A 23,533-nucleotide genomic window follows, 5' to 3' on the forward strand; every position below is an offset into this window, starting at 1 on the left:
TTACAATGTTCATCAGCTGGAAATTATTAACAGGTGCTATTTTATAGTTTTTGTAAAGAACTTTAAAAAAATCTTTTTTGAAGAAAATGATGATTTTTAAAAACCTTATTAGATTTGATTAGGGACAAAATAAAGGGTGATTCACGAAGATATGCAGAAACTGTGGGAGATCATTCTATATGTAAAAATAATGAAAAAAGTGTATATAAACATGGATCCAGAAATGCTTCATTACCAAGTTATGGCTAGCAAAAGGTTTCACCCCGATTTCAGCTCATGATGGTAAACAAGGCCATACTAAAATTCTAATAAGATAGATTGAGGGGCGAATTCAATAATTTTTTTATGGTTTTTGGACATGATTAATTAAATAAAACAAGTCCCAGAACTGTAAGTTATGCAGTTTTTTGACAAAACCTGTCTCAAATGCAAAAAATGGTTTGAAAAAAAAAACACATATTTTCCTCTTTGGACAGTAATAACTTTGTTATCTCACTCAGAAATAGATCAAAACGGTGTAAAGAACCGAATAGTTGTTTTTGATTAAGTGAATTTTTATTCACAACAGTACAACATGGCTTTTACATTTGACTGATAATTTATTATCAAACTAACCCATTAAACAAATTAAATATCTACTAGGACATTGTTAATTTCAATTTTAGAAGAAAATTGTGGTATATAGTCACTGTATTTTCTTTCTGATCATCACATAAAGTCAGTCACACTGCTCTAGACGGTCCAAAATCCAGCATGAATGAATGGGTGACATAAATAAACAAAGCACCTTGTCAGGATGATCTGTAGCTTTTGATGGAAGTGATGGAATTAAATAGTAAAAGACTTAATGCTTTCACTACAGTGCTGCCAACTGCAGGAAGGGTAATTTCTCCTTCAGAAAAATTCAGCTTTAATTTAACCCTTTGCGGTCGGTCGTCGACTATAGGTCGACCGCGGCAGTTTCGCTGAACGCTCGCATGTCGACAATAGGTCGACCGGATAATGTCACTGCTTGTTTGTCCATTTCTAACCTATTGCTGTTCGGTATTTGAGTTATTTGGTACTTTGGACTTCTATTTTGGTTACGTGAATGCTACGTCGATCTTTATTCACGATATAGGAGGCATTGGAAGTGAAAATAGAAGACCAATACAACTGACGTCTGCACTTGCGCCGTGTTTACAAATATGGCTGGTACAAGTACAAGTTTTACTGACGATGACGAAATATTAGATGAATTAGATGATTGTGATAGTGTTTTTAGTGAAATTAGTATCCAAAATGAAAAACAGATTATTGAAGAAGACCGTGATAGTGATTGTTAGTTGAATCATGAAAATTCTTCTGAAAACATTGTGGTAAATGACGGTAACCTAGTCGCCGGTAACCTAGACGACGAAAGTGATGTGTTTAGATTGAAAACTAGGTAATGATGGGGAAGAATTTGATCAATTCGTGGATAATGTGATAGAAGTAGGACAAGGAGATGCAAATAATACAGTTAGGCCTAGGCTACAAACTAGTAGACTAAGAGGAAGAGCTAGACATGTTACCCAAAGTAGGCCTAGGGCTGGACTAAGGCAAAATTATAATATATATAATGTATTATATATAATATCATATAATGAATAACATGTATCTGATGAGATCCTAGTGCCTTTTCACCTGTATTCATGTAATTTTGGTTTATTACATCTTATAAAAAAATAAAAATTATGTTTTTATATTTTTATACTTCTTTTTTATATTTTTTAAATGTTACTTAAAGTTATAAAAAAAAATACTATAAAATAATATAAACATTCTTTTTAGGTTATTTACATTGATATATAAAGAGAAAAAAATAAAAAAGTTGCAGAAAAAGGGATTTAAAACTTGCATTTGTGTATTGTCAAAGAACTGTAAACTAACAGAAATTAAATACGACCTGAGGACAGTCGAAGCAATTTTTATTGAGACCTCAAAGGGTTAAATACCCAACAATTTGGAAACTATTCGACCTTAAGTTGAAAGCAATTTTTTTTAGTAGGTCCAGCTACTACCACTAATTCAGTAAGATAAGAAGCTAATGTATTATGAGATATTGTTTTGCTGACTTTCTCCCTACAACTCCCCCCTCCTCCCACGATTGTAATTAAACCATTCAAATGATCTCAACACAACATATATAAGCTGAATACACAATGAGTGCATAATTAATTATGATCCCTTGTATAAATCCTGGTTTTCAACATCTCCCCCTGGTTCTTACTATATATATCGCTAATAACATTAAAAAAATCCAGAGAAAAAATAAGTAGAAGAGGAAAGCAATGATGAGATATGCGAGTTTTGTTACCCAAATATGAAACTTCTGATTTTTCCAACTCCCAAATTTTGGATAGGTAGATTCCTTGCAGCCAATGCAACCAGCTGTTCATATAATCTAACTAAGTTTATAAAACTATAACAAGTTAAGGGTCTTGGAGAACCTTAATTGTAATTTCTCTAAGCAGTAGAAATTAAAGGCCAAAAATTCAGCACTTCAACCTTTTTAGGAGCAGCCATCACTACATTGTGATGGAACATACTTATTTGTTATGAAAGTATATCGGGATAATACTGATTCAGTATTTTTAATTTTCAACTACCAAATAGTAAGATATATCATTGATTCAAATTCAACATTTACAACAATACAAATGCAGTATCATCCTTGTTTGCAGTGAATTTATTTATAAACAGATGACGAAAAATAGTACCGGTAATCACGCTGACACTGACTGTATACATATATATATATATATATATATATATATATATATATATATATATATAGTGTTATTTTGTACACTTTTGTTCACAATATAAGTAGTAATTCATCCATCACGCAATTTCATATAATTCATTCTAGACTATTAAAAATATCTAATATTATCTTCACTATTGACATGTCAAGTATGTTTTTTATATGTTTCTTAGTAAAAAAACAAAAAAAGGATGGAATTGTTTTGAAATTTAGAATACTTAAAAGAAAACAAAAAATATAAACATACTTACTGCAGTAAAACATGCCTAAAATACCTTCAAATTAAAAATATTTTTTTACATTTTTTAATATTTTCAGAATTTTTTTAAAGGTTAAATTTTTACATTGAAAGCAATTCATTTGTGTACATTTTGGTACAGGTACCAGCTTCTAGTTTTCTACTGGGCTCCTAGTTTGGATTTTTCAACTGCTGACCTATAAAGTTTTGAGGCAGAAACCGAAAATGGTAGTGTGCAATTTCAGGACATATTCATTTTTTGGTCCTGGTCCCAAAAGCATCAAAAAACACCTTCCACAACCTAGACAACCACAACTAGTAATTTACGTGAAAAAGAAAAATACTTACTTTTTGGATATAATCTCTTCCCTTAATCATATACTCTTGATTGTTAATATTAAACACAATTTTTGGTCCTTTGTACTCTTGGGTGCACGGAATCTACAAAATAAACAAACTAATTGTAAACACAACAAATGCCATTAAATGCCTAAATATGTCATAGAAGCAAAATATTGTTAATCCACATTATTTGAGATACAATAGACAATGTTCTATATTAAAAATGTCTTTAAGATACATTACAGTGTTACAAAAAGTGTATAAGTTTCGGGTAAAAGCAAAGCTCATAAATCTAGGAGTAAAATTTGTGTGGTGTATAAAAGGCCAGATTTACAGCCAATGCTAAATATCCTTTGGTTCACTTTCTTCAGATGCTCTGGAAGCTTCTTGAAAAGTTTTATTCGAGCATATAATGTGTCTTTCAGATAAGGCAGTTTCTTTGGCAGAATGTCTGCTTGCCTGGTACAGTGACTATGCCTTGGAGGATCCCTGGCTATGCAATACATGACTGAAAGTGCAGAATGTAAATGGATGTAACTGTCTGTAAGTTAGAGCGTTTGAAAAGTGTCTTACAACTCTTTCTAGGCCCTATTCCTGCCATAATTGTAACTGCTTTCCTCTGCATAACCAGAACTCACCATACACTCTTGTCGTTTTGTATAAGTCTCTGGTTTTACCTGTTCTGGAGTATGGATCGGTCATTTGGTCGCCCTACCAATTCAACCATATCGACCAACTACAGAGTGTCCAAGAGCGCTTCATCAGGATGCTTGGCTCCAGGTTGGGTTTCACTTACCGCACAACTCCTATAAGCGAAGTCGAGAGTCAATTTGACCTCCTACCTCTACATAGAAGACGTCAGCTCACGGACCTGATAAATCTTTTCAAACTGGTGAATGGACTGCTTGACTGCCCAGGTCTCCTCAGTGGCATTGACTTCTCCATCTCAAGAGGAACTCGTTCGATGACCATCTTCCGTAGACGCTACCATCCTACTTACTACGCTTACCACAGCGGTCTCTCTAGACTTCTTAGAGCTGGAAGTGATGCTGCTCCACATGTTGACTTCTTCAATGAGACTGTCGCATCATTCAAGAGAAAAGTGGCTTCCCTTGTAAATAACTAACTAGTAGCCTGCCCCCTCTTCCTGTCAAGTGACATTTGTTTCTTCCTCCATTAAGAACAAGATAATTTTTAAATGCATATTCTTGGGATGCTGTCCAATTTAAATTCATCGCACAGAATTGTTTGGTAACAATGCTCCTTTTTTAATCTTAAATTTAAACATAGTTTAGGTTTACCATAGGTGGATTAGTTTTAGTAAATTATTCTATTTCATGCACTAATTGTAAAAAGGTAGTTTGAAAAGCACTTGAGTGCCATATAAATTCAAAGGTTTTGATATTTTTTCATGTCATGTATATTTTTTACACACATTTTACTTATGTAAAATGCCTTACTTAAAACTGGCGATGATATTGCTAATTCCTTACTGTCTATAATATATTTAACAAAGTCAACAATTGTTGTGGTCATTTATTTGCCAGAGATGTAACTAAGTCCCTTTGTCCATGGATATATTTATAATTTTACCAGAGTTTTTATCAGCTCATCTACATAATTTGATTATCCTTGATAAGACATAATCTGTTCCACTGATATTGAACTTTTCATAGATTTATAACTTTTCTTATCTCCTCAGGTGTTGTTCATTGCACAACAACTGATAGATAGATTTTCTCCTGGAGGTGATTGTTAAGTTGGACTGGTCATTACTGAATTATTAGTTACACTGTTTGTATTAATTATTTTCTAAGCTACATTTGTGAAGTCACTGAAGCAATCTACTATAATTTTTGTATCTTTCATAAACTCTCCTTTCCTCGTTCTGAATTGCAGTTTTATTTTTTTAATGTTCGGATCATCCTTTTTGACCTCTTGTTATTTGTGGTGTTCCATAAGGCTTTAGATTTATTACTGTATTCATGTATATAAGCATCATTTGATCTTTGTCGGTTTGCTTTCATTTTTGGTCATACGAATTGTTTATTGCTTAGGAAGCCTTTTCATTTGTTATTTGCTTCTAGTTATCTAAAACAATCAAATAAAAAGGCTACTAAAACTATTTTTATTATTTGCAACCACTTTTAATAACTAAAATAGTGTTTGAAAACTTATTAAAACAATTTAATATTTCTGAGGTATTTTAAAGTCGTAACTTAAAACGTATTTTGAAGTACTTTAAAAATCAAATATTTTTTATCAGGATCACCACAGATAACCCGTAATTGGATAAGCTATCAGTGGATAATCAAGGTTTACTGTATAGAAAAAATCAATCCTGACGAAAAATATCTTTTAACCACAGTACAAACAACAGTTTTAGAGGCTACTGGTGAAGGTTATGACATACCAAGTAGCGGTCGGAGAAGAAAATTCTCTCAGCACCAATGAGCTGGTTTATGACCTTTATCTCAGCGGGAGGGCCCATAATTCCATTAGTGCTGGTGTCAGCCAAAGCGTTGCATCCATTCTTGCACACATCCACTTGACTCTTCTTGCTCATCACAACAGAAATCCTGAGAACAGTTAAATCAATCAATAATTGGGTAAACACCTTCATCACTAATGTTATATACATCAGCCAAAGCGTTGCATCCATTCTTGCACACATCCACTTGACTCTTCTTGCTCATCACAACAGAAATCCTGAGAACAGTTAAATCAATCAATAATTGGGTAAACACCTTCATCACTAATGTTATATACATCAGCCAAAGCGTTGCATCCATACTTGCACACATCCACTTGACTCTTCTTTCTCATCACAACAGAAATCCTGAGCAGTGAAATCAGTCAATAATTGGGTAAACACCGGCCCTCTTAACCGGCCTCGGGTCAACCGGCCGCCGCTTTAACCGGCCACAAAGCAAACGAGTCATCGATTGGTCAAAACTCGAACGGCTATTTTTTAACGGTTTAGACAATGCCTGTTCAGTTGAGCAGGTGGTTCTGAACGTGATACATACAGTTAGTTGACAGTTTTAAGTTGTGCAGTTTAGTGTTGTGTTGTAGAGTTTTTAGGTGTGCAGTTTTTATTAAATAAAACTAAAAGTTCGAATGATTATATACTTTTATTTTGTTTAAAAAATGAGTAAAAGAAACGTAAAAGATATGTTTTAACTGTGAAAGACAAGCTCGATGCAATCCAGCGAATTGACAAAGGCGAATCAGTGAAAAAGATATGTGACGAACTTAACGTCGGGAAAAGCACCGTCAATGATTGGCGACGTAATCGCAAATCCTTACACGATTTTTGCACTAGTGTCGAAACAGAAAAGGTGTTGACGAATCGGCCCAACATTAAAAACAACAAATGAGATGGTTGACAATGCGTTATGGCTATGGTTTATGCAGGAGCGGCGAAGAGGAACTCCGATAACTGGACCACTTTTACAAGAAAAGGCAATGTTTTTTCATTAGAAACTAGAAAAACAAAATAACGCAGAGTTTTCAGCCTCAGCCAGTGATGGATGGTTAGAAAGATAGAAGAGGCGACATAGAGTAAATTCTGTAAACACTTATGGGGGAAAAATGTCCGCAGATATCGTAGCAGCAAACGAGTTTGTAATCAAACTAGGAAACATAATTGACAAAGAAAATCTTTCACCAGAACAGGTTTACAACGTTGACGAGACTGGTCTGAACTTTAAACGTCTACCACAAAAAACATTCTCTGTTTGGAATGAAAGTTCAGCTCCTGGATTTAAACTTAACAAAGAACCAGTTACACTCGCCTTATGCACAAATGCTGTAGAATCACACAAGCTCCCACTTTTGGTCATTGGGAAATCCCAGAAACCACGAGCGTTTAAAAACCCAGCTGAAGATGAAAATGAACAGCCCATTTTAATAATTGAAGAAGATAACAACACAGCTCTACTAAACGACTTAAGAAAATTGAGTACTAGTGATGATCATCTTGAAGAGAAAAATGTAATTGAATGGGTGACGACGACCTTGGAAAAGATTTTTTTAATGACGATCAAATCGTAGAAAAGTGGTTGAGGAGGCAAGTGAACAAGGCATTCCAGAGGACTCTGACGAAGACGATCAAGCAGAAAATAATCAGTCACGAAGAGGGGAAAAAGCACTTCAGTTGGCCGCAATGTATATTTAGCAGCAAGACCTGTCGACAGCTGTTATGTGATGTTCATTAAAAGTGGAAAGACTATGCCTTCATAAAGACGATGGGGAAGAAAACACAAAAGAAAATAACAGATTTCTTTTAGCATTTACCCGATATTTAATGTACTTTTTTGTTTCGGTGTCTAAAATTACCATACTTCGGAAACAAAACGTAGGTTTTACTTATATATTTTCTTATACAATGTATTACTCTATTGTTATTATGTATTCTATATGCCACTGTTCTTTAAAATATTAAAAGTAATTATGTTTTTAGTAAAATAACCTTTTGAATTAAAGTTATTGTTTACATATTAGTTTTTGTTTACTGGTACAGTATTACGTAGTTGGTACGTATACAATATACCAATTAAGATGTTCGTCGGATTAACCGGCCAAACCGCTTTCCGGCCGGGGGTTCGGTCCTGTAATGGCCGGTTAAGAGGGCGTCTACTGTATTGTAATCTCTTAGATTATAATTCACAAGAAAATAAATTGTAGTAAAAATTAACTAAAGTATAATTTTCAAATATTTGCATTCGGATAAAATATTTGCTTATTATTGTTTTCTAAGGATGGTGAAAGAACGTGTTATTTCCTACCTTATAAACAATAACATGGAGATGAAAACTTAGCCGGAAGCTTGACACAGTCAAACAACAATATCTTGGTAAAGCTATGAAATATAAAATTTGTTACAACGTTAATGGAAACGTAAAATATATACAATAAAAATGACTTTTGGGCTTCAGATCATCTCAATGAGTTAAAGTTAAAGTTACATGGAATTATTAATAGAAAAAAGTAAAATTATATTCTTTCATTAAAGTAATTTTTAGCCTAATTGTTATTTAGTATATAAAATTGAAAACGTTTGTTTCTTAAGTTAGTAAAAAGAAAATATTACACTGAAATTCTGATCACAGCTGATGATAAACCTTTAATGTAATCAGCTGGGAGGCACGACTCTTATTGTAACTTGGCAGTGGTTAGGTTGTTTTATCCCATTTTTATTCATTTAAATCGTGTTAAACATGCAACTAATATAAATATTACTACTGTTTCAGATTATATAGTAGTAAGGTACATAATTTTTCTGGATTGATTGGGATTGGACGTGATCCACATGATCTGGATAATCCAGAAATACAGGAAAACCCCAATGGAGCTGATTTATCATTTAGTTTTTTAAAGTTTAATTAGTGAAATGAAACAAAGTTTAAATTATAAACAAGTGATGTTTACTGTTTAAAAAAAAAATCTAAGTCAGCTTCTTTAAACTTAGATGCACTGCTTTCGTGAAGTATGACCACGCGGATCATTTCTACTGACGTCATGTCAGGCACCCTCAAAATAAATTCTCTTGTTGTGCCACAGCAATAGAATGGGTCATGATATCTTCTGGTTCTCCATTATTAGAATGGTTTGTCCTCTGTTATCGTTGAAGAACAATCTGCTGATGCAATCTCAAAATTGATCATCAGCTTGCTATTGTCAGTGTGAAAAAGTCAATAACAAGTTTTTTTTTTACATAGAGGAATGCATTTATGCATGAGTGTGGGGCTCACTCCGTTGAACACAAGGAATAACCACTAAACTCCCTACAGGCCGCTGGGATCCAGGCCGGGAACCATTTACAGGATTACTTTTGTCTGGCCATGTCTTGCGCCTTGACAGAGCCATGCTACTTTTCCGGGAGCCTAAGGGTCAGTCAGACAACCCTCTTCTCATTTTACGCAAAAGACAACATGAACAAACGAGCAAATGCCCTTCAACATATCCTTGCTTCACAGCATTATCCCTATCATGGTTTCTGCAGAGATAATCATAACACTGAAGACAAATGGTTTGTGTTTGGTGAAACGCCCACGAGATATCCATAACACTGGAGACTTATTTTGTATATGGCTGTTTCCTTCACACGTGTTCAAATAAGCCAAAAAACATGTGAATGTAACGATTCCCATTTTACTAGTATTGGGCCTTCTGTTCACATGCTCATTTCCTTCTTAAATACGTGTGAAGGAAAGTTAAATTCTAATAATATTATAAATGCAAAAGTGCCTTTGTTTTGTTTTTGGGGATAAACCATTCGACCGATTGTACTGAAATTTGACATGGACATTCTTGGGGTCCCTGGGATGAATATAGGCTTATTATTTCAAAAATCCACTGGCCTGCGCCCCAATGGTCTTTAAAGCAGTGAAAAATCCCATCTTGGTCTTTAAAGTTCCATAACATGAATTAAAAGAGTATCAACTATTCTGTGTAAACATTTTATTATGACAGCTCCACCATATGTTTAATTAATTTAACAAATATTCTCAATTTTTTTTTACATTTATGGAGTGAAAGCGTAACAAAAGTAACAACACTTCTTATTTCAAAAACTAAGGGTCTGAGCATTCTCTTAATTCAACAAACCATTTGCTCCGTGCCTAAAATTTAAGAAAACAAGCGAGCACAGTGAGTCTGTGATTATAGCAAGTGGACTCACAAAGACACGAGACACTAAATGCAATTTTTATGGCAGAGAATCGTTGAGGGGACATCACGTTCATTACTTACTGATTAGGTATATAATACTGATATAATTTCTACATTCAACCAAGAAAACACTATGATATTGCAAACATGGATGCGGAAGCAAGAATGTCTACTTTACTGTAATATCCATCATCTTAAATATGGATGACAACTGTCAAAATGTAAGTATTGAAAGGTATTAGTATTATTGATGTTGATTTTAGTTTTTTATTTTCGATAAAAATACCAATATCAAAATTATGTATTTTTAAAAATGATTGTTTTTGTTCTCTTGGGACAAGAAGCTTATAAATTACACTTTGTCTCCTATAAGAACCTTAACGCTGCTTTCGGAGTAATAGGATATTCAGGATGGGTAAGGTTAGGGAGTGGGGGCCACCTCCTATGGAGATCCATGTGGAAGAATTAGGGTACTAAATCTCTAAGTCATGTCTCCCTGGAAGAAGGGGAGGTCAGCTCTGAACCAGCCTCTCTAGTCAAAGTAGGCAGGGGTGGCATATCCTTGTTGAGACTAGCAAGAACCTCTGAGGTTAGGGAACAAACCTTACCAACTCCAACAGTCATCTCCCGTAGTAGACTAGACCTATCGAATTGCCCTTGAACCCCAGAATCTCGACATTTGCGGTTAGTGATGTGCCGCTCCCAGACATCCATAACGCTGCCCAGATTGAAGTGGCACATCGGTTTTTGCTGTGCCCAGTGGTAGGTTCAACTGGAAGGTATAAACCAGCCAAAAGAGATTCCTGCTGCGTTAAAGAATTAGTTATACTGAATTAATTTTAATATTACACAACAATATATTTTTATTTAGCTAAACTTTATATACCTCTTAACTATATACACACTTTTATGAACATTTCCAGAAACCTAGAACTACATAATTGGAATATAATAACATTTAGCTAACACTCACTTGGTCACAGGGAATTGCCAGTATACATTTGAGTTAACGTTGATTGTGGAAAAGGCAGTCTTGTTGTGCTTGGGATCTATTCCGCCAAAAAACAGAGATCCTCCCCTGGTAGTCGTTGGGTCTCTGAAATGTAAACCAACATTATTTACAACTCATGACAGTGTATTTTACTATAATATACTGATAACTCCCTAGGTGATGTAAGAGGAATTGGGTAAGCGATGATGACGTAGATATGCTCCTCGTGATTTTCATATGAAAACAAACATCGTATTTTCAAGCCTGATGTATGAGGTGTGTAGGAAATTTTCATCTATTCGCTACTAAACGTTGTGGTAGCAACTCATCCTTTGTTAAGGGGTGGAGGTGAGAAGGGGAAAACAGACTGATATGTGACTCCCATCATGCATCATCAACTGTTGCTTGGCCTCTGATATTGGGTTGTAATAAACGTACCATTAACCATTGAATTTATCATTTGCTGGTATCGTTGTGAAAATGTTCCGCTCTTCACCATCTTCTTTCTTTCTCGAGCACTAAACTGTGACAAAACCTGAAAAACATTATCTTTGGAACTATTTTTCTTTTATACTGTAATTTCTGCAAGTCCACCACTACACTATTTGTACTTTACTTGTGTTACTATCCTACATGAGATAATAAAAATCAATATCCCTAATAAAATAGTTTTTTACTCTATTTTTGTGTTTGAACAATTGTTTTGATTCCTCTATAAAACCCCACCCATCATCACCAAAGATTCCACCTGAATTTCAAAACATCTTAAGCTTCCTCAGATAAACCATTTTGTAAATGAAATAATAAAACTTTACAAAATTACTCCCCCCCCCTTCTTTTAACTACCACACACCCATAAAAACTTGAAAATATAACATTTTATGACAATCATATCACAAGTTGAACATATGATTTATTTTAATTTTAGCTGGTATGTGAGAGAACTGGGATAAAAAAACCCAGCCAGAGTACAGTACAGCTCTGAAATAAGCCAGCACTTATAGGGTTAATAATACATACTCATCAATGTAGAAAATATCTTTAAATTATAGATATCTTAAAATTAAGTGTCTGTAAAACAGTTTATAGTTGGTAATGTTGAATGCCCAATCATTTAATACGACGTGACACAAATTTCTTATTTAAACGGCTTACTATATTTTTATTTGTTTTATTCTATCACTCCCTCAAACTATGAAAATGAAATAATGTAAAATTGTTGAGTTGCAATTTACCACCTTGTTTAGTTATCTTATTTCAATTTTCAATAGTATTAATTCTAAATTATCTAACTCTGAGTTTTATTTCATCCAAACTGTTGGACGCTGATATAAAGTAAAAAGGGAATGAATTATTTCTAGTTATCTTATTTCAATTTTCAATAGTATTAATTCTAAATTATCTAACTCTGAGTTTTATTTCATCCAAACTGTTGGACGCTGATATAAAGTAAAAAGGGAATGAATTATTTCTATTTTCAATCTCTTTATGGCTGAGTCAAATGTTTTTTGAAAGAGATGCCAAATTGTTCATCCTTCTACAAACTTTATACTAAATCTTCCTCTTTGTAGGCTTATTTGTACTTTTTTATGTGAAGATAACAGATCTTGGTGATAACAAGTACAGTTTTTACTTAGCAATTCAGTCGAAAAAACAAAAATTAAAATTTTTGAAAATACCAAAAACTGACACTTTGACAACTCTAATCAGAACTAAGACTGATTTTGAAGAGAATCAAGGAATTCAATACCAAGATAATATGTAATATACTATTAGTTTCTGGAATAAAAATTTGTTATAGTTTACTGTTACTAAAAAAAAGCAAACTACAATCAAACTCATAACCAGGGCTGGACTCGGCTTTAGTGAGACCTTGAAAAGATATTCTGTCAGGCCCCGTCACGTTCTACCACCACTCCCTCATCACACTGCTTCATTACACCATTGACAACATTTTATCACTTTTAGTTTGAGCGGGCCTGCTCATAAAGAAAACCAAGACTTACCTACTAATGTAGAAAGAAAATATATAAATATTTAAAAAAAAAAACAGACATTGTTACGTCACAAGCAAACTACAATATGAAAAGCAGAACGAAAACCTAGACGTACCTGTTAATGTAGAAAGAAAATATATAAATATAAAAAATAGACATTATTACATCACAAGCAAACTACAATATCAAACAGAACGAAAACCTAGACGTACCTGTTAATGTAGAAAGAAAATATATAAATATAAAAAATAGACATTATTACATCACAAGCAAACTACAATATAAAAAACAGAACGAAAACCTAGACGTACCTGTTAATGTAGAAAGAAAATATATAAATATAAAAAATAGACATTATTACATCACAAGCAAACTACAATATCAAATTCAGAACGAAAACCTAGACGTACCTGTTAATGTAGAAAGAAAATATATAAATATAAAAAATAGACATTATTACATCACAAGCAAACTACAATATCAAACAGAACGAAAACCAAGACGTACCTGTTAATGTAGAAAGAAAATATATAAATATAAAAAATAGACATTATTACATCACAAGCAAACTACAATATCGGAAACCAAGACGTACCACATTATTACATCACAAGCAAACTACAATATCAAATTCAGAACGAAAACCTAGACGTACCTGTTAATGTAGAAAGAAAATATGGGTTCTTTGAGTCTATTTTGTCTTATCAAATTGTAGAAGAATGGAGTCGCATTATGCGCAAGCTCTTGGAACCCGAGGCCAATTGTTCCATCACTGTCGTACATAGTGTAGATCCATGGGAGGTGAGTCAGTTCAGCAAATCCCTGCCCTGTTGTATTCATCTGTCCTACCTATCAGGATAATATCGGTTAGTAACAGTAGAAAATCATTTTTAATAATGCATAAAGAATGTGATTAACTAGATTATTGTAAACCTTCTCGAAATTACTACATGAAAAATTCTAACTTGTTTAAACACTTTTATTGCTCCCTGGTGTATGGACGACAAGTGATAAACTTCTAACATTTAAATATTTTACATTAGCAAACGGGTTTCTTCATCAAAATATTTTTTTTTCATTCAAATAGATTTTTAAGTCTTTCTAAATCATATGGATAAAAGTTTCTTGACCTACAATGTTTTATACTGTAATTTGTTGTAATAATGTACTTGACTGAAAAAAATCTTAAACAATTTTTAGTTTTTATGTAGAATGTTCATTTAATAAACATATATTGCATTTTCTGTCTTATTTTTCATATGTGTTGATTTAATTGAACATTAATTTTTTTAACTTTGTATTTGTTTATTATTGCCTTACTTTACATCATTCTCTTCCAAATTAAATTATTTAGATGTTTTTGTATACAAATTTGCATGTGTATTGCTCATTTAATAGTTAATATACTTCAAATCTAGAACAAGCATGTTATTTAAGACAGAATTTTGCATATTTTGTCTGATATGTACAATATGGGTAGTCTTACAAGCATGAAGCGTATTTTATTAAATTTTTCAGTTCATTTAACATAAAATCCAATAAATTTAACACCCAACTTTAAGCCATAAAACATCAGTTTCGCTTTATGTCCGTTCTTTCCCAGAAAATCAAGTGAAACCTTTTGCTTTTGCTAGTCTTAATTCGCTAACAAAGCGTTTCCAGACATATGTTTATATTTACTTTTTTCATTATTTTGATGAGAGATAACCACTTGAGAAGTTTGTCAGGTTACTCGTGGGACACACTGTAGTATAAATGCAAAAAAGTCTTTGTTTGTGTTTTTTTCAAGTGTAAACTACTCAACTGATTGTACTGACATTTTACATCAACATTCTTATGGTCTTACTTACATTAAAACATAAAACCAATATTTAACACTTTTATTATTTTGTGAGGCCTTTCGATATCAAAGAAATAATGAGTTTATTCCTCCACAAAAATACAGTTTAACAACAATCTACATTCTAGGAATATACACTGCCACTTCATCCAGTAGTGTGGCAGCGCAATAACAGAAAAATAATGTTTATTAGCGAGAGTCCAAACTCTTCTTTATAGACTGCTCACTCCGTGCCGCCTGCTAATCACTGTACTTAATCTTATCAATACAAATTGCCTTATTTGACTAATGTACTTTCGATTGATTAGATATTAAAACTTTGTCTTGTTACTATATTAAGGAAACAAACATTTAACAGCAACAAATATAATACACATATACAAATAAATAATATAATAATGAGGTAATAAATAAATACACATACTATTTACAGTTTAACAAAATAAATATAACGACGAGAAACCAATAAATAAGCCAACATACAATAAATAATTATACAAGAGTATTGTTTAAGAAACTGATATTACTATTTTCAAATAACCATTTTTTCAACTTAATACTAAACAATTTTACTGTGCTACAGTCTTTAACTTCTGAAGGCAGTTGATTAAGTATTTCGGCCCAACATATTTAAAAGAATGTCTAAACAACAATTTCTTTACTTTAGGCGTTCTAAAATAGTTTTGTACTAAGTTTCTCGTTCTATACATTAAATGGATTGTGCCTGTATTACCACTTCTTAAATAGAAGAGCCTTAGCACCTTAAACACAAAAAGATGTTGTAAAGGTAATAATCTTAGCTGACAGTATAGGGGAAAAGAACTTTCACGCTTCCGTTTTTGTAAAATTATTCTTAAAAAATGGTTCTGAATAACATGTATTTTTGTTATTTTATATTTAAAAGTTCCTCCCCAGCATTGTATCGCATACTGCAGCCTAGAGTCAACTAGTGCAAAATATAGTGTTCTCAACAGCTTTTCACCACAAATATTAAAAAAAAAAATTTTCGTAATGATGATTTTAATTTTTTATATAAATAATTAATATGATTTTCCCAAGTTAGTTTTGTATCTAAAAATACTCCAAGATATTTGAAGCTGTCTACTTTCCCTACACTTAGACAGTTACAATAATTAGTTTCAGGACAGTTTAGGATGTGGTACTTCAGCTCAGATTGGAAATGAAAACTTCTAAAATCAAAATTTATATATTTAGTTTTGCTAACATTTATTTCCATTTTATTACTATCGCACCAGATTCTTAAAATTGCCAGGTCTTATTTGTCTCCAGAGCGGTAAAATATTTTTTTCAGAATAAAACAGAGCAATATCGTCCGCGAACGCGCTAGGGACGCCATTAAAATTAGACCCTAAAAGGTCATTAATAAAAATAAAAAACAGAGTAGCCGACAGGACAGAGCCTTGCGGCACACCTGATTTCACAGAAAGGTGTGAACTAAAACTATTTTTAATTTGTACTTGTTGGGTTCTACCCTGTAGAAAACTATTAAACCAATTTAGGGCTATTCCTCTTACTCCCAGTGCATCTAGTTTCAGTAATAGTATTTTGTGATTAACCAAGTCAAATGCTTTTTTGAAATCTATAAATAAACCGGTGGACTTGTTTCCTTCATTAAGGATTGTGTAAATGTAGTCCGTAACCTCAACAAGAGCATCCTCGGTGGACTTCCCTTTCCTAAAACTGTATTGTCTACTGCTAAAATAATTTTTATTATCAAGATCATTAATGAGCCGATTTTTCATAAGTTTTTTGATTATTTTGGAGAAAACTGACAACATTTTTACTAAAGCTTTTTTTAAAAATAGGAACAACAACACTGCTTTTTAAAATTTCTGGAAAAACTCCCTCCGAAAAACTCAGATTTATAATGTAAGACAATACCGGAGAAATAACTTCCGCGATGTTTTTTATTAAAAAGGAATTAAAACTGTCAAAACCAGAGGATTTCTTATTTTTATTATTATTTATTATATTTAAAATTTCGTTGGGGGTTGTTGGCATAATAAAAAAAGAATCACAACTTTGCTCTAAATTTAAAGTAGGGACTGCACTATCTTGAAGGTCAACACAGGAATGTACCAAGATAAAGTATTTGTTTATCTCTTCTGCAACTGTTTGTGGGTCTGAAACAGTTAGCCCGTTATCTAATTCTATTTCACTAACACCTACTTTCGCATGGTCACCACTTAACTGGTTTATTACCTTCCACTGCCTTGCAATATCGCCATTACAGTTTTCAATTTGTTTAGCGTAATATCGATTTTTAGCGTTATCTATTTCATTAGCTAATTCAGTACAAAACTTCTGAAAATAGTTTTTGAACAAACGATCGTAAGGCCCTTTATTGTAAATTTTATAAAGTTGTTTTCTTCTCTTAAATTTATTTCTAAAAAGATATCTTCTTCAGACACATCACAAAATAATAAAAGTGTTAAATATTGGTTTATGTTTTAATGTAAGTAAGTTATCAGTACCAATATAAGCTCCATCTACAACATTCTTATGGTCCCTGGGATGAAGATAGGCCAATTTTTATTTTGAAAATCCCTCCGGGCTACACCCCACTGGTTTTTAAAGTAGCGAACAATGTCATCTTGATCCCATAAGTTGTGTAATATTAACTGAATGAACCTGTAAAATGTAAACAACTGTTCTGTGTAAACATTGTTTATTATTTTCAATTTGTTTACATTTATAGTGAGTGAACTGAACCGAACCGTGGAAGAAGGGGTGGTTCCCCACAAGGTAACTTCTGAAAAAAATGTCCCAATGACTACTGGAAAGCAGAAGCATCAGTATTTAGTATTCACTTTAGTGCTGGGAAGAATGGTACGTTCGCTGAAGTGTAGTAAATGGAGTCAAGTTGATAACAAGTAGATGAACAATAAAGAAGATGTACTTGGTCAGCAGATTTTGAGGATAGACAGCAAGTCTAGATGAGTGAAGCGCCTAGCGTAGGTCCTTCAGCAATGCCCTAGAATGTCTCAGTTTACATTTATAGTAAGTATAAATGTATGGGTATCTAAAGAAAAACCATAACTTTCCAGTTTTAGATTTCGGCGATTAGGTAAGTACCTACTAATGTACCTTATAAAATGTCCTAAAACATAAGAAGGTCAGAATTTGACTCCAAAGACTCCCTTTGAAGCAGTTGACAAGAACTATGGTAGATGAAATTTTGCTGGACTGTTCTTTTGAACTGATTTACCAATTCCAGCTCTAAATGTTCTTAAATGCTAAAATACTTTTACTCTAATTTTAAAGACTGATATAAAACCCATCTTAGTTTTCTTTTGACAGAAGTAGGCTTCTCTTATCTTTGATATATATTTACTTGATCGGGAAACATAACAAAATCAACGAGGGAACAAAACATACTAGGAAAAATCGCCATACCTATAAACTTTTGGACGTATTTTCTTGATTGTGGCAACAAGGCAAACTCATCATGGGCGTCGGAAATAAAATTCAGTCGAACTAGCAGTGATCATAAACGTGCATTAAATTGCGTGCAGAGTTGCAGGTAACTGCTAGCAGTGCAGATACAAGAGGCGATGTAGTTTAACTTTTACTATAAATTTAAAGACCGTCATGAAACTAATCTAAGTTGTCTTTTGGCAAAAGTAAGCTTCTCAGAGATATATATTTTCTTGGCCGGGAGATAGGCAAAATCAGCTTAGGAACAAAAAATACTAAGACCGAAGTAAATTAAAGTAACTATAAATATACACCAATTAACATATTTTCTTGCTTGTGTAAAGAAGTCTAATTCAACATTGGTGTCGAAAATTATAATATACTCAAAGCAGAAGTGCTCATGCAGGTGCGAAACATACGAAATTGTGTGTGAAGCCGCGGGTAACTGCTAGTAATCTATAAAGCAATTCATTGTTTCATAATAAGACATCTAGATGTATATTAATAAAGTTAGTTGATGGATACAGAATGTAGAACTTTGTGTGAATTATTAGACATTAAGAGCTTAAATGACAAATTACTACTCTAAACCATTACAATTTAGTATAATTTACATCCTCGATGACAGCAATTTGGTAGGATGTTCTTTGCTTTAGTTATATTGGCAATATATCCTTTCACTCTAGGGGGACTTTCTACAATTGTTTTATAGTCGTGCAATGCATTTTTTACGACTTTTTGTATTTATTCCGGGAAAACATAAACATAAAGTAGTAATTTTGAATCATTATGTGCATTTACTAAACAAAATATGTTTACCTCTAAGCTGACAAGATGACTAGACAAAACCAAAAATTTAGGCTAAAATTTCTATAGACATTTACTTCGAAGTTATGAGTTAAGTTTACTAACCTCGATATTTGTTTTAGTTGTAAGCCAAACTATTTGTAGTTTAAAATAATATGTAATTATTTTCTTATGTGATTATTTTTAACTCTTACTATCAGATTTGAATGATCAATAGTGAATTTCAAACAATTCCGAAAATGTACGATACACAACCTAGGCGAACAAACTCGAACATTTCAAGTTACTTGACAATTTAGAAGTCATTGGAGTGTAACAGAAGTTTAGTAATAGTAGTAGGTTCTACTTTCCATCAAATATCAGTCCTGCTTGGTGCAGATGAAATAGGCCTTCATCAGGAATAAAAATAAAAAATTATTATATAAATTAGCTGGAGCGTGGCATCGTTGAATCACTTTAAAACTTTACAAACACACTCCACGAACATACCCACCAAAAACACATATTTTATGTAATAATTTTGTATCTACATTCCTGAAACTATCGTGACAAAACATGTAGATTTTATCTGTATCACACAGGACTGATATTTGACGGAAGGTAAAAACGAATTATTAGTTGATTTGTTCAACCCAAGGGCTAATAATATGTTCATGATGTTTAGTTTAGCTCTAATTCATCTTCTGCTTAGTGCAGCGTCTGAAAAGAGCTGCACTAACAGAAAAGAGCCTTGTTTAACCCACCAGTCATCCAGTGTAATCGAGATGAAGAGGTATTAGTCCACAGCGCTTTTGGATTGTGTCTAAAACATCGTATTGCACTCAATTGGGGACCTGAAGAGACACTGAGAACACCTCTGCATCTAGATTACACTGGATGGCTGCTGGGTAAAACAGACATAGCTCTTTGGTGTCTCTGATGTCGAAACGATGAAAAGAGTTTGTTGTGAATGTCTCTGCCATTTTTTGGTTCTCTCTAGATTGACGTGCACGCCAGATTCCAGAAGTAATATCTGTGAATATGTCGGAATTGGGCGATGCCATGGAGCTAAACTAAACAATCATAATAACTTAGAAATACATGCAACATAAAGATGCTGGACGTTAGTACATATGACATACTAGATACTTAGGTTATTAATAGTAGAGTCCTATACATCTCCAAATAGTATGTGTATTTACTACATACGCATTCGTATATAGCTTACATGACCCAGTATAATAATCTATACTTACAAGGAACACATCCTTGCTCATGTAACCCATAAATTCGTTGGACACATTGAATTCTCTTCCATCTGGTTGGTATGTGGAGGATGTTTTATGGTTGTAGCTCTGGTGCACAGCTGAAAATAAGCCACAGAACATTAAAAATTTTGTCACTACAAACTAGAGAATTTCCGTTTACAAAAAAAATGGCAGGATCTTAAAGGATAAGTGTTACAGTCACAAACAATAGTTGAACCTGTGCTGTTACTCGTTACTAGTTAATATAAGTTACATCTGATGTTCTTGGAACTAAATTATTGGTGGATTAATAATAACCTAATTGGCACACGTATTAATTTTTTCTCTTGTGAACTTTGTAGCAGCCAAGCAACATCTCTCGTGCCCCATGTCCGTAAGTAAAATTTATATTTTCGTATTATACATTAGCCCTTTCATACGAGACATCTAATTCTACCTGTAATGTAAAGTAAAGATGTAAATATTTAAGTAACAACTTGGTTGATGTTTTATTTGGCAGATTAATATTGATAATAGTTTGAGGATGTCATTCTGATGAGATCACGTTGTCATGAATCGATAAATGACTAATACTATCGTGATTTTGCTTTAGGCGAGTTCTTCCAGTCTCTTATTTTTTTAACTTCTGAGTCTCTGAGTTTGATTTTAACTATAAGTACAACTTCTAATCTACTAATCTTCACTTTTACCGACTACAGCTGCAATTAAGGCTAAGGTGCTGATGCGCGCGCTTGTAAGTCAACAACGTGAAGGGAAGTTAATTTTAAAGTTTTAAATAATTATTAAGTTTGTATGCAAAATTCCCATAGAACATTGGAACTATTAGGCCCACCTCTATGATATCATTTAGTTCATTACCACTGTATTTGGCAGCAATGTGGCAGTACATTATTTTATGTTTAACATCTAGAAGTGGTGCTTTTATGTTTATTTGCCACAGTTAAACATATAAGTAAACTTTGCAAATCGAGTATTCATTACTACGACCTCAGCTGTATCCAACCCCATGTGTTTTGTTCGTTCGGTACAGGTTATGGCTCTGTAGGAGACGCAGAACTGACGAGCAGGTGGTCGGAGTTAGACAAAGGGTGCTCCCCTCCCCCTGCCGCAGAGTGAAGATTGTTTATAAATACTTCCTTGGCAACCACAATAAGCAGGGAGCGTGCACCGGGCATTTGGAAGGCCTTTTGTAAGCTAAAAGACTCTCCAAGAGACATAATCTATAATATTGGATATAACTGTATAACTTTGGCGTTTTGGTCAAAGTCTACCATTCTTGTATATCCCTCCATGACGAGGGAAGGGTTCATGTTTTAAATAAAGTTCGTTATAAATTTGTAGAAGTCTAGTGTAAATAACACATATACTGAATCTCCATATACTCCGATTCCAATTCCAAGAATGAATTAGAGCTTTTAAAAATTTACACGCAACCGTTCGGCTTACTTACCACATGGTAAACTAGTCCTGGGGCATTCAGAAGAGATGACCCAGCTATATGCCCAAGCGGTATCCATGATCATTTTGAAAGTCTTCCCAGGTTTTCCAATATTTACCAATCCGTAGTACTCGGACTGTAAAGACAACACATATTTTGGTTAATTTCTGTCTGTACAATTGTTTTAAGCAAAAATAAAAATCACTATTATATTGAGTATGTGTTTAACTTAGGATTTTTATCTAGACCTAACCAAAAAAAATTGATTTAAAACAAAGTACAAAAGACCAACCTACTCTGGAAATGTATAATTTGAATCAATCTAATTTACAGGTAAAGTGGAGGGACTGAATTTAATTTGGGATAAAAAAAAAATCGAGGAAAAATATGTATTAGTTATAAATGCACGATATTAAATTGATATAGGATACATATAAATTCCAAATCAATGATCAACTGATTTAAAAGTGAAATTTGATTGCTATTTCATAGCTAACATTTGTTAGATGCTAATTCTTGAGTAGGGGAGGAATAAGAAGATAAAGACTTTAATACATGTTTGCATTTCTATTTAAATTTTTTTTTTTTAATTTAAATTCTTTATTGAACATATTCTTAGAGAATAGTACAATTTAAAAATTCATTTATCGTGTAAAATGGATGGTCTTGAAGCCAGAGTTTTAGTTTGTGTCCAAACTGCAGCCGGTCTCTCCTCTTCAGTTCTAGTGGGAGGGCGTTCCACAGCTTTGCTCCGACATACGTTGGCTTCTTCTCCGTGGGCGCTAGGCGGTGAGCTGGAAGATGGTAGTTTGCAGCATGCCGAGTGTTGTAGTCATGTTGCTGTGCTCCAGTCATCACTTCATCGGGTGATTTCAGGTGTACGTAGGTCACAGCTTCTAGGATGTATAGGTTGACCACAGTGAGAATCTTCAGTTCTTGAAAGGCTTGCCTGCATGATTCTCTTGTGCGTAGGCTTGCAAGGATCCGAATTGCTCTCTTTTGGTGTATTAGGACCCGTTGCAGGTTGCCTAGTGTGGTACCTCCCCAGACTGCAATACCGTATCGAAGATGTGATTCGTAGAGAGCATAGTATGCAGTTTTAGCTGTTCTTAGGTCGCTGATATGTTTCATCTATTGAACAGACTTGTGACTCAGAAGCGGAAAGACAATTTGACTTATTTGCACACAAACTAGTTGTTCCTAAAAGTGATATAGGAATTCCCCTTAAGGAAAAAACTGATCATTAGCTGCACTTGTTTTCATGAAAGGTAAAAAAAAATCCAAATTATAGGTCTACATATTTTCTTATGGGTAGGCCTAATAAATTTTAATAGGTAAATATAACAAATGTCAGATACCTGTTATTAAGATAAAGAGCCTGAAAAAAACAGCTTTTTTTAGCCAAATAGCAACTATTTTTTCATTGGCTGGTAGTTGGATTCTATAAATGTGTAAAGGTTATTATTTACTCTCCCAATAAACCTCCCATTTCGACTCCAATGAAAATCATCACGGTTGACATTTATTCCTTCCTTGGGAGAATGCATACATTGATTTAGCGAAAAAGTAGGTTGTGTTCTTATACAATGCAGAATAACATTAGGAAAAATCCTGTAAATAGCAGATTGCAAGAAATGTATTTTAAGAAAAATAAACTACAAAAACTGTCACTCAAACAAGCTTCAAAATACTCTTTTCAATCAAGTGTTGCAGTAATGACTCTTGAATTCCT

General features: G+C 33.4%; 1 protein-coding gene across 1 annotated transcript in view; it reads right to left on the bottom strand.

The window, feature by feature from the left end:
- LOC124367824 (lysosomal aspartic protease-like) overlaps positions 1–23,533 on the bottom strand; it is a 30,893-nt gene that overhangs the window by 1,598 nt on the left and 5,762 nt on the right. Inside the window, exons 3-8 of the mRNA XM_046824958.1 lie at positions 21,814–21,937; positions 20,352–20,461; positions 13,687–13,880; positions 11,017–11,139; positions 5,782–5,947; positions 3,375–3,467 (exon numbers count right to left, since the gene is read on the bottom strand). Coding sequence (XP_046680914.1) covers positions 3,375–3,467; positions 5,782–5,947; positions 11,017–11,139; positions 13,687–13,880; positions 20,352–20,461; positions 21,814–21,937 — 810 coding nt within the window. The remainder of the gene's footprint in view (positions 1–3,374; positions 3,468–5,781; positions 5,948–11,016; positions 11,140–13,686; positions 13,881–20,351; positions 20,462–21,813; positions 21,938–23,533) is intronic.

The sequence above is a fragment of the Homalodisca vitripennis genome, chromosome 8 (assembly GCF_021130785.1).
Source record: "Homalodisca vitripennis isolate AUS2020 chromosome 8, UT_GWSS_2.1, whole genome shotgun sequence".
In the NCBI taxonomy this organism is placed as follows: Eukaryota; Metazoa; Arthropoda; class Insecta; order Hemiptera; family Cicadellidae; genus Homalodisca; species Homalodisca vitripennis.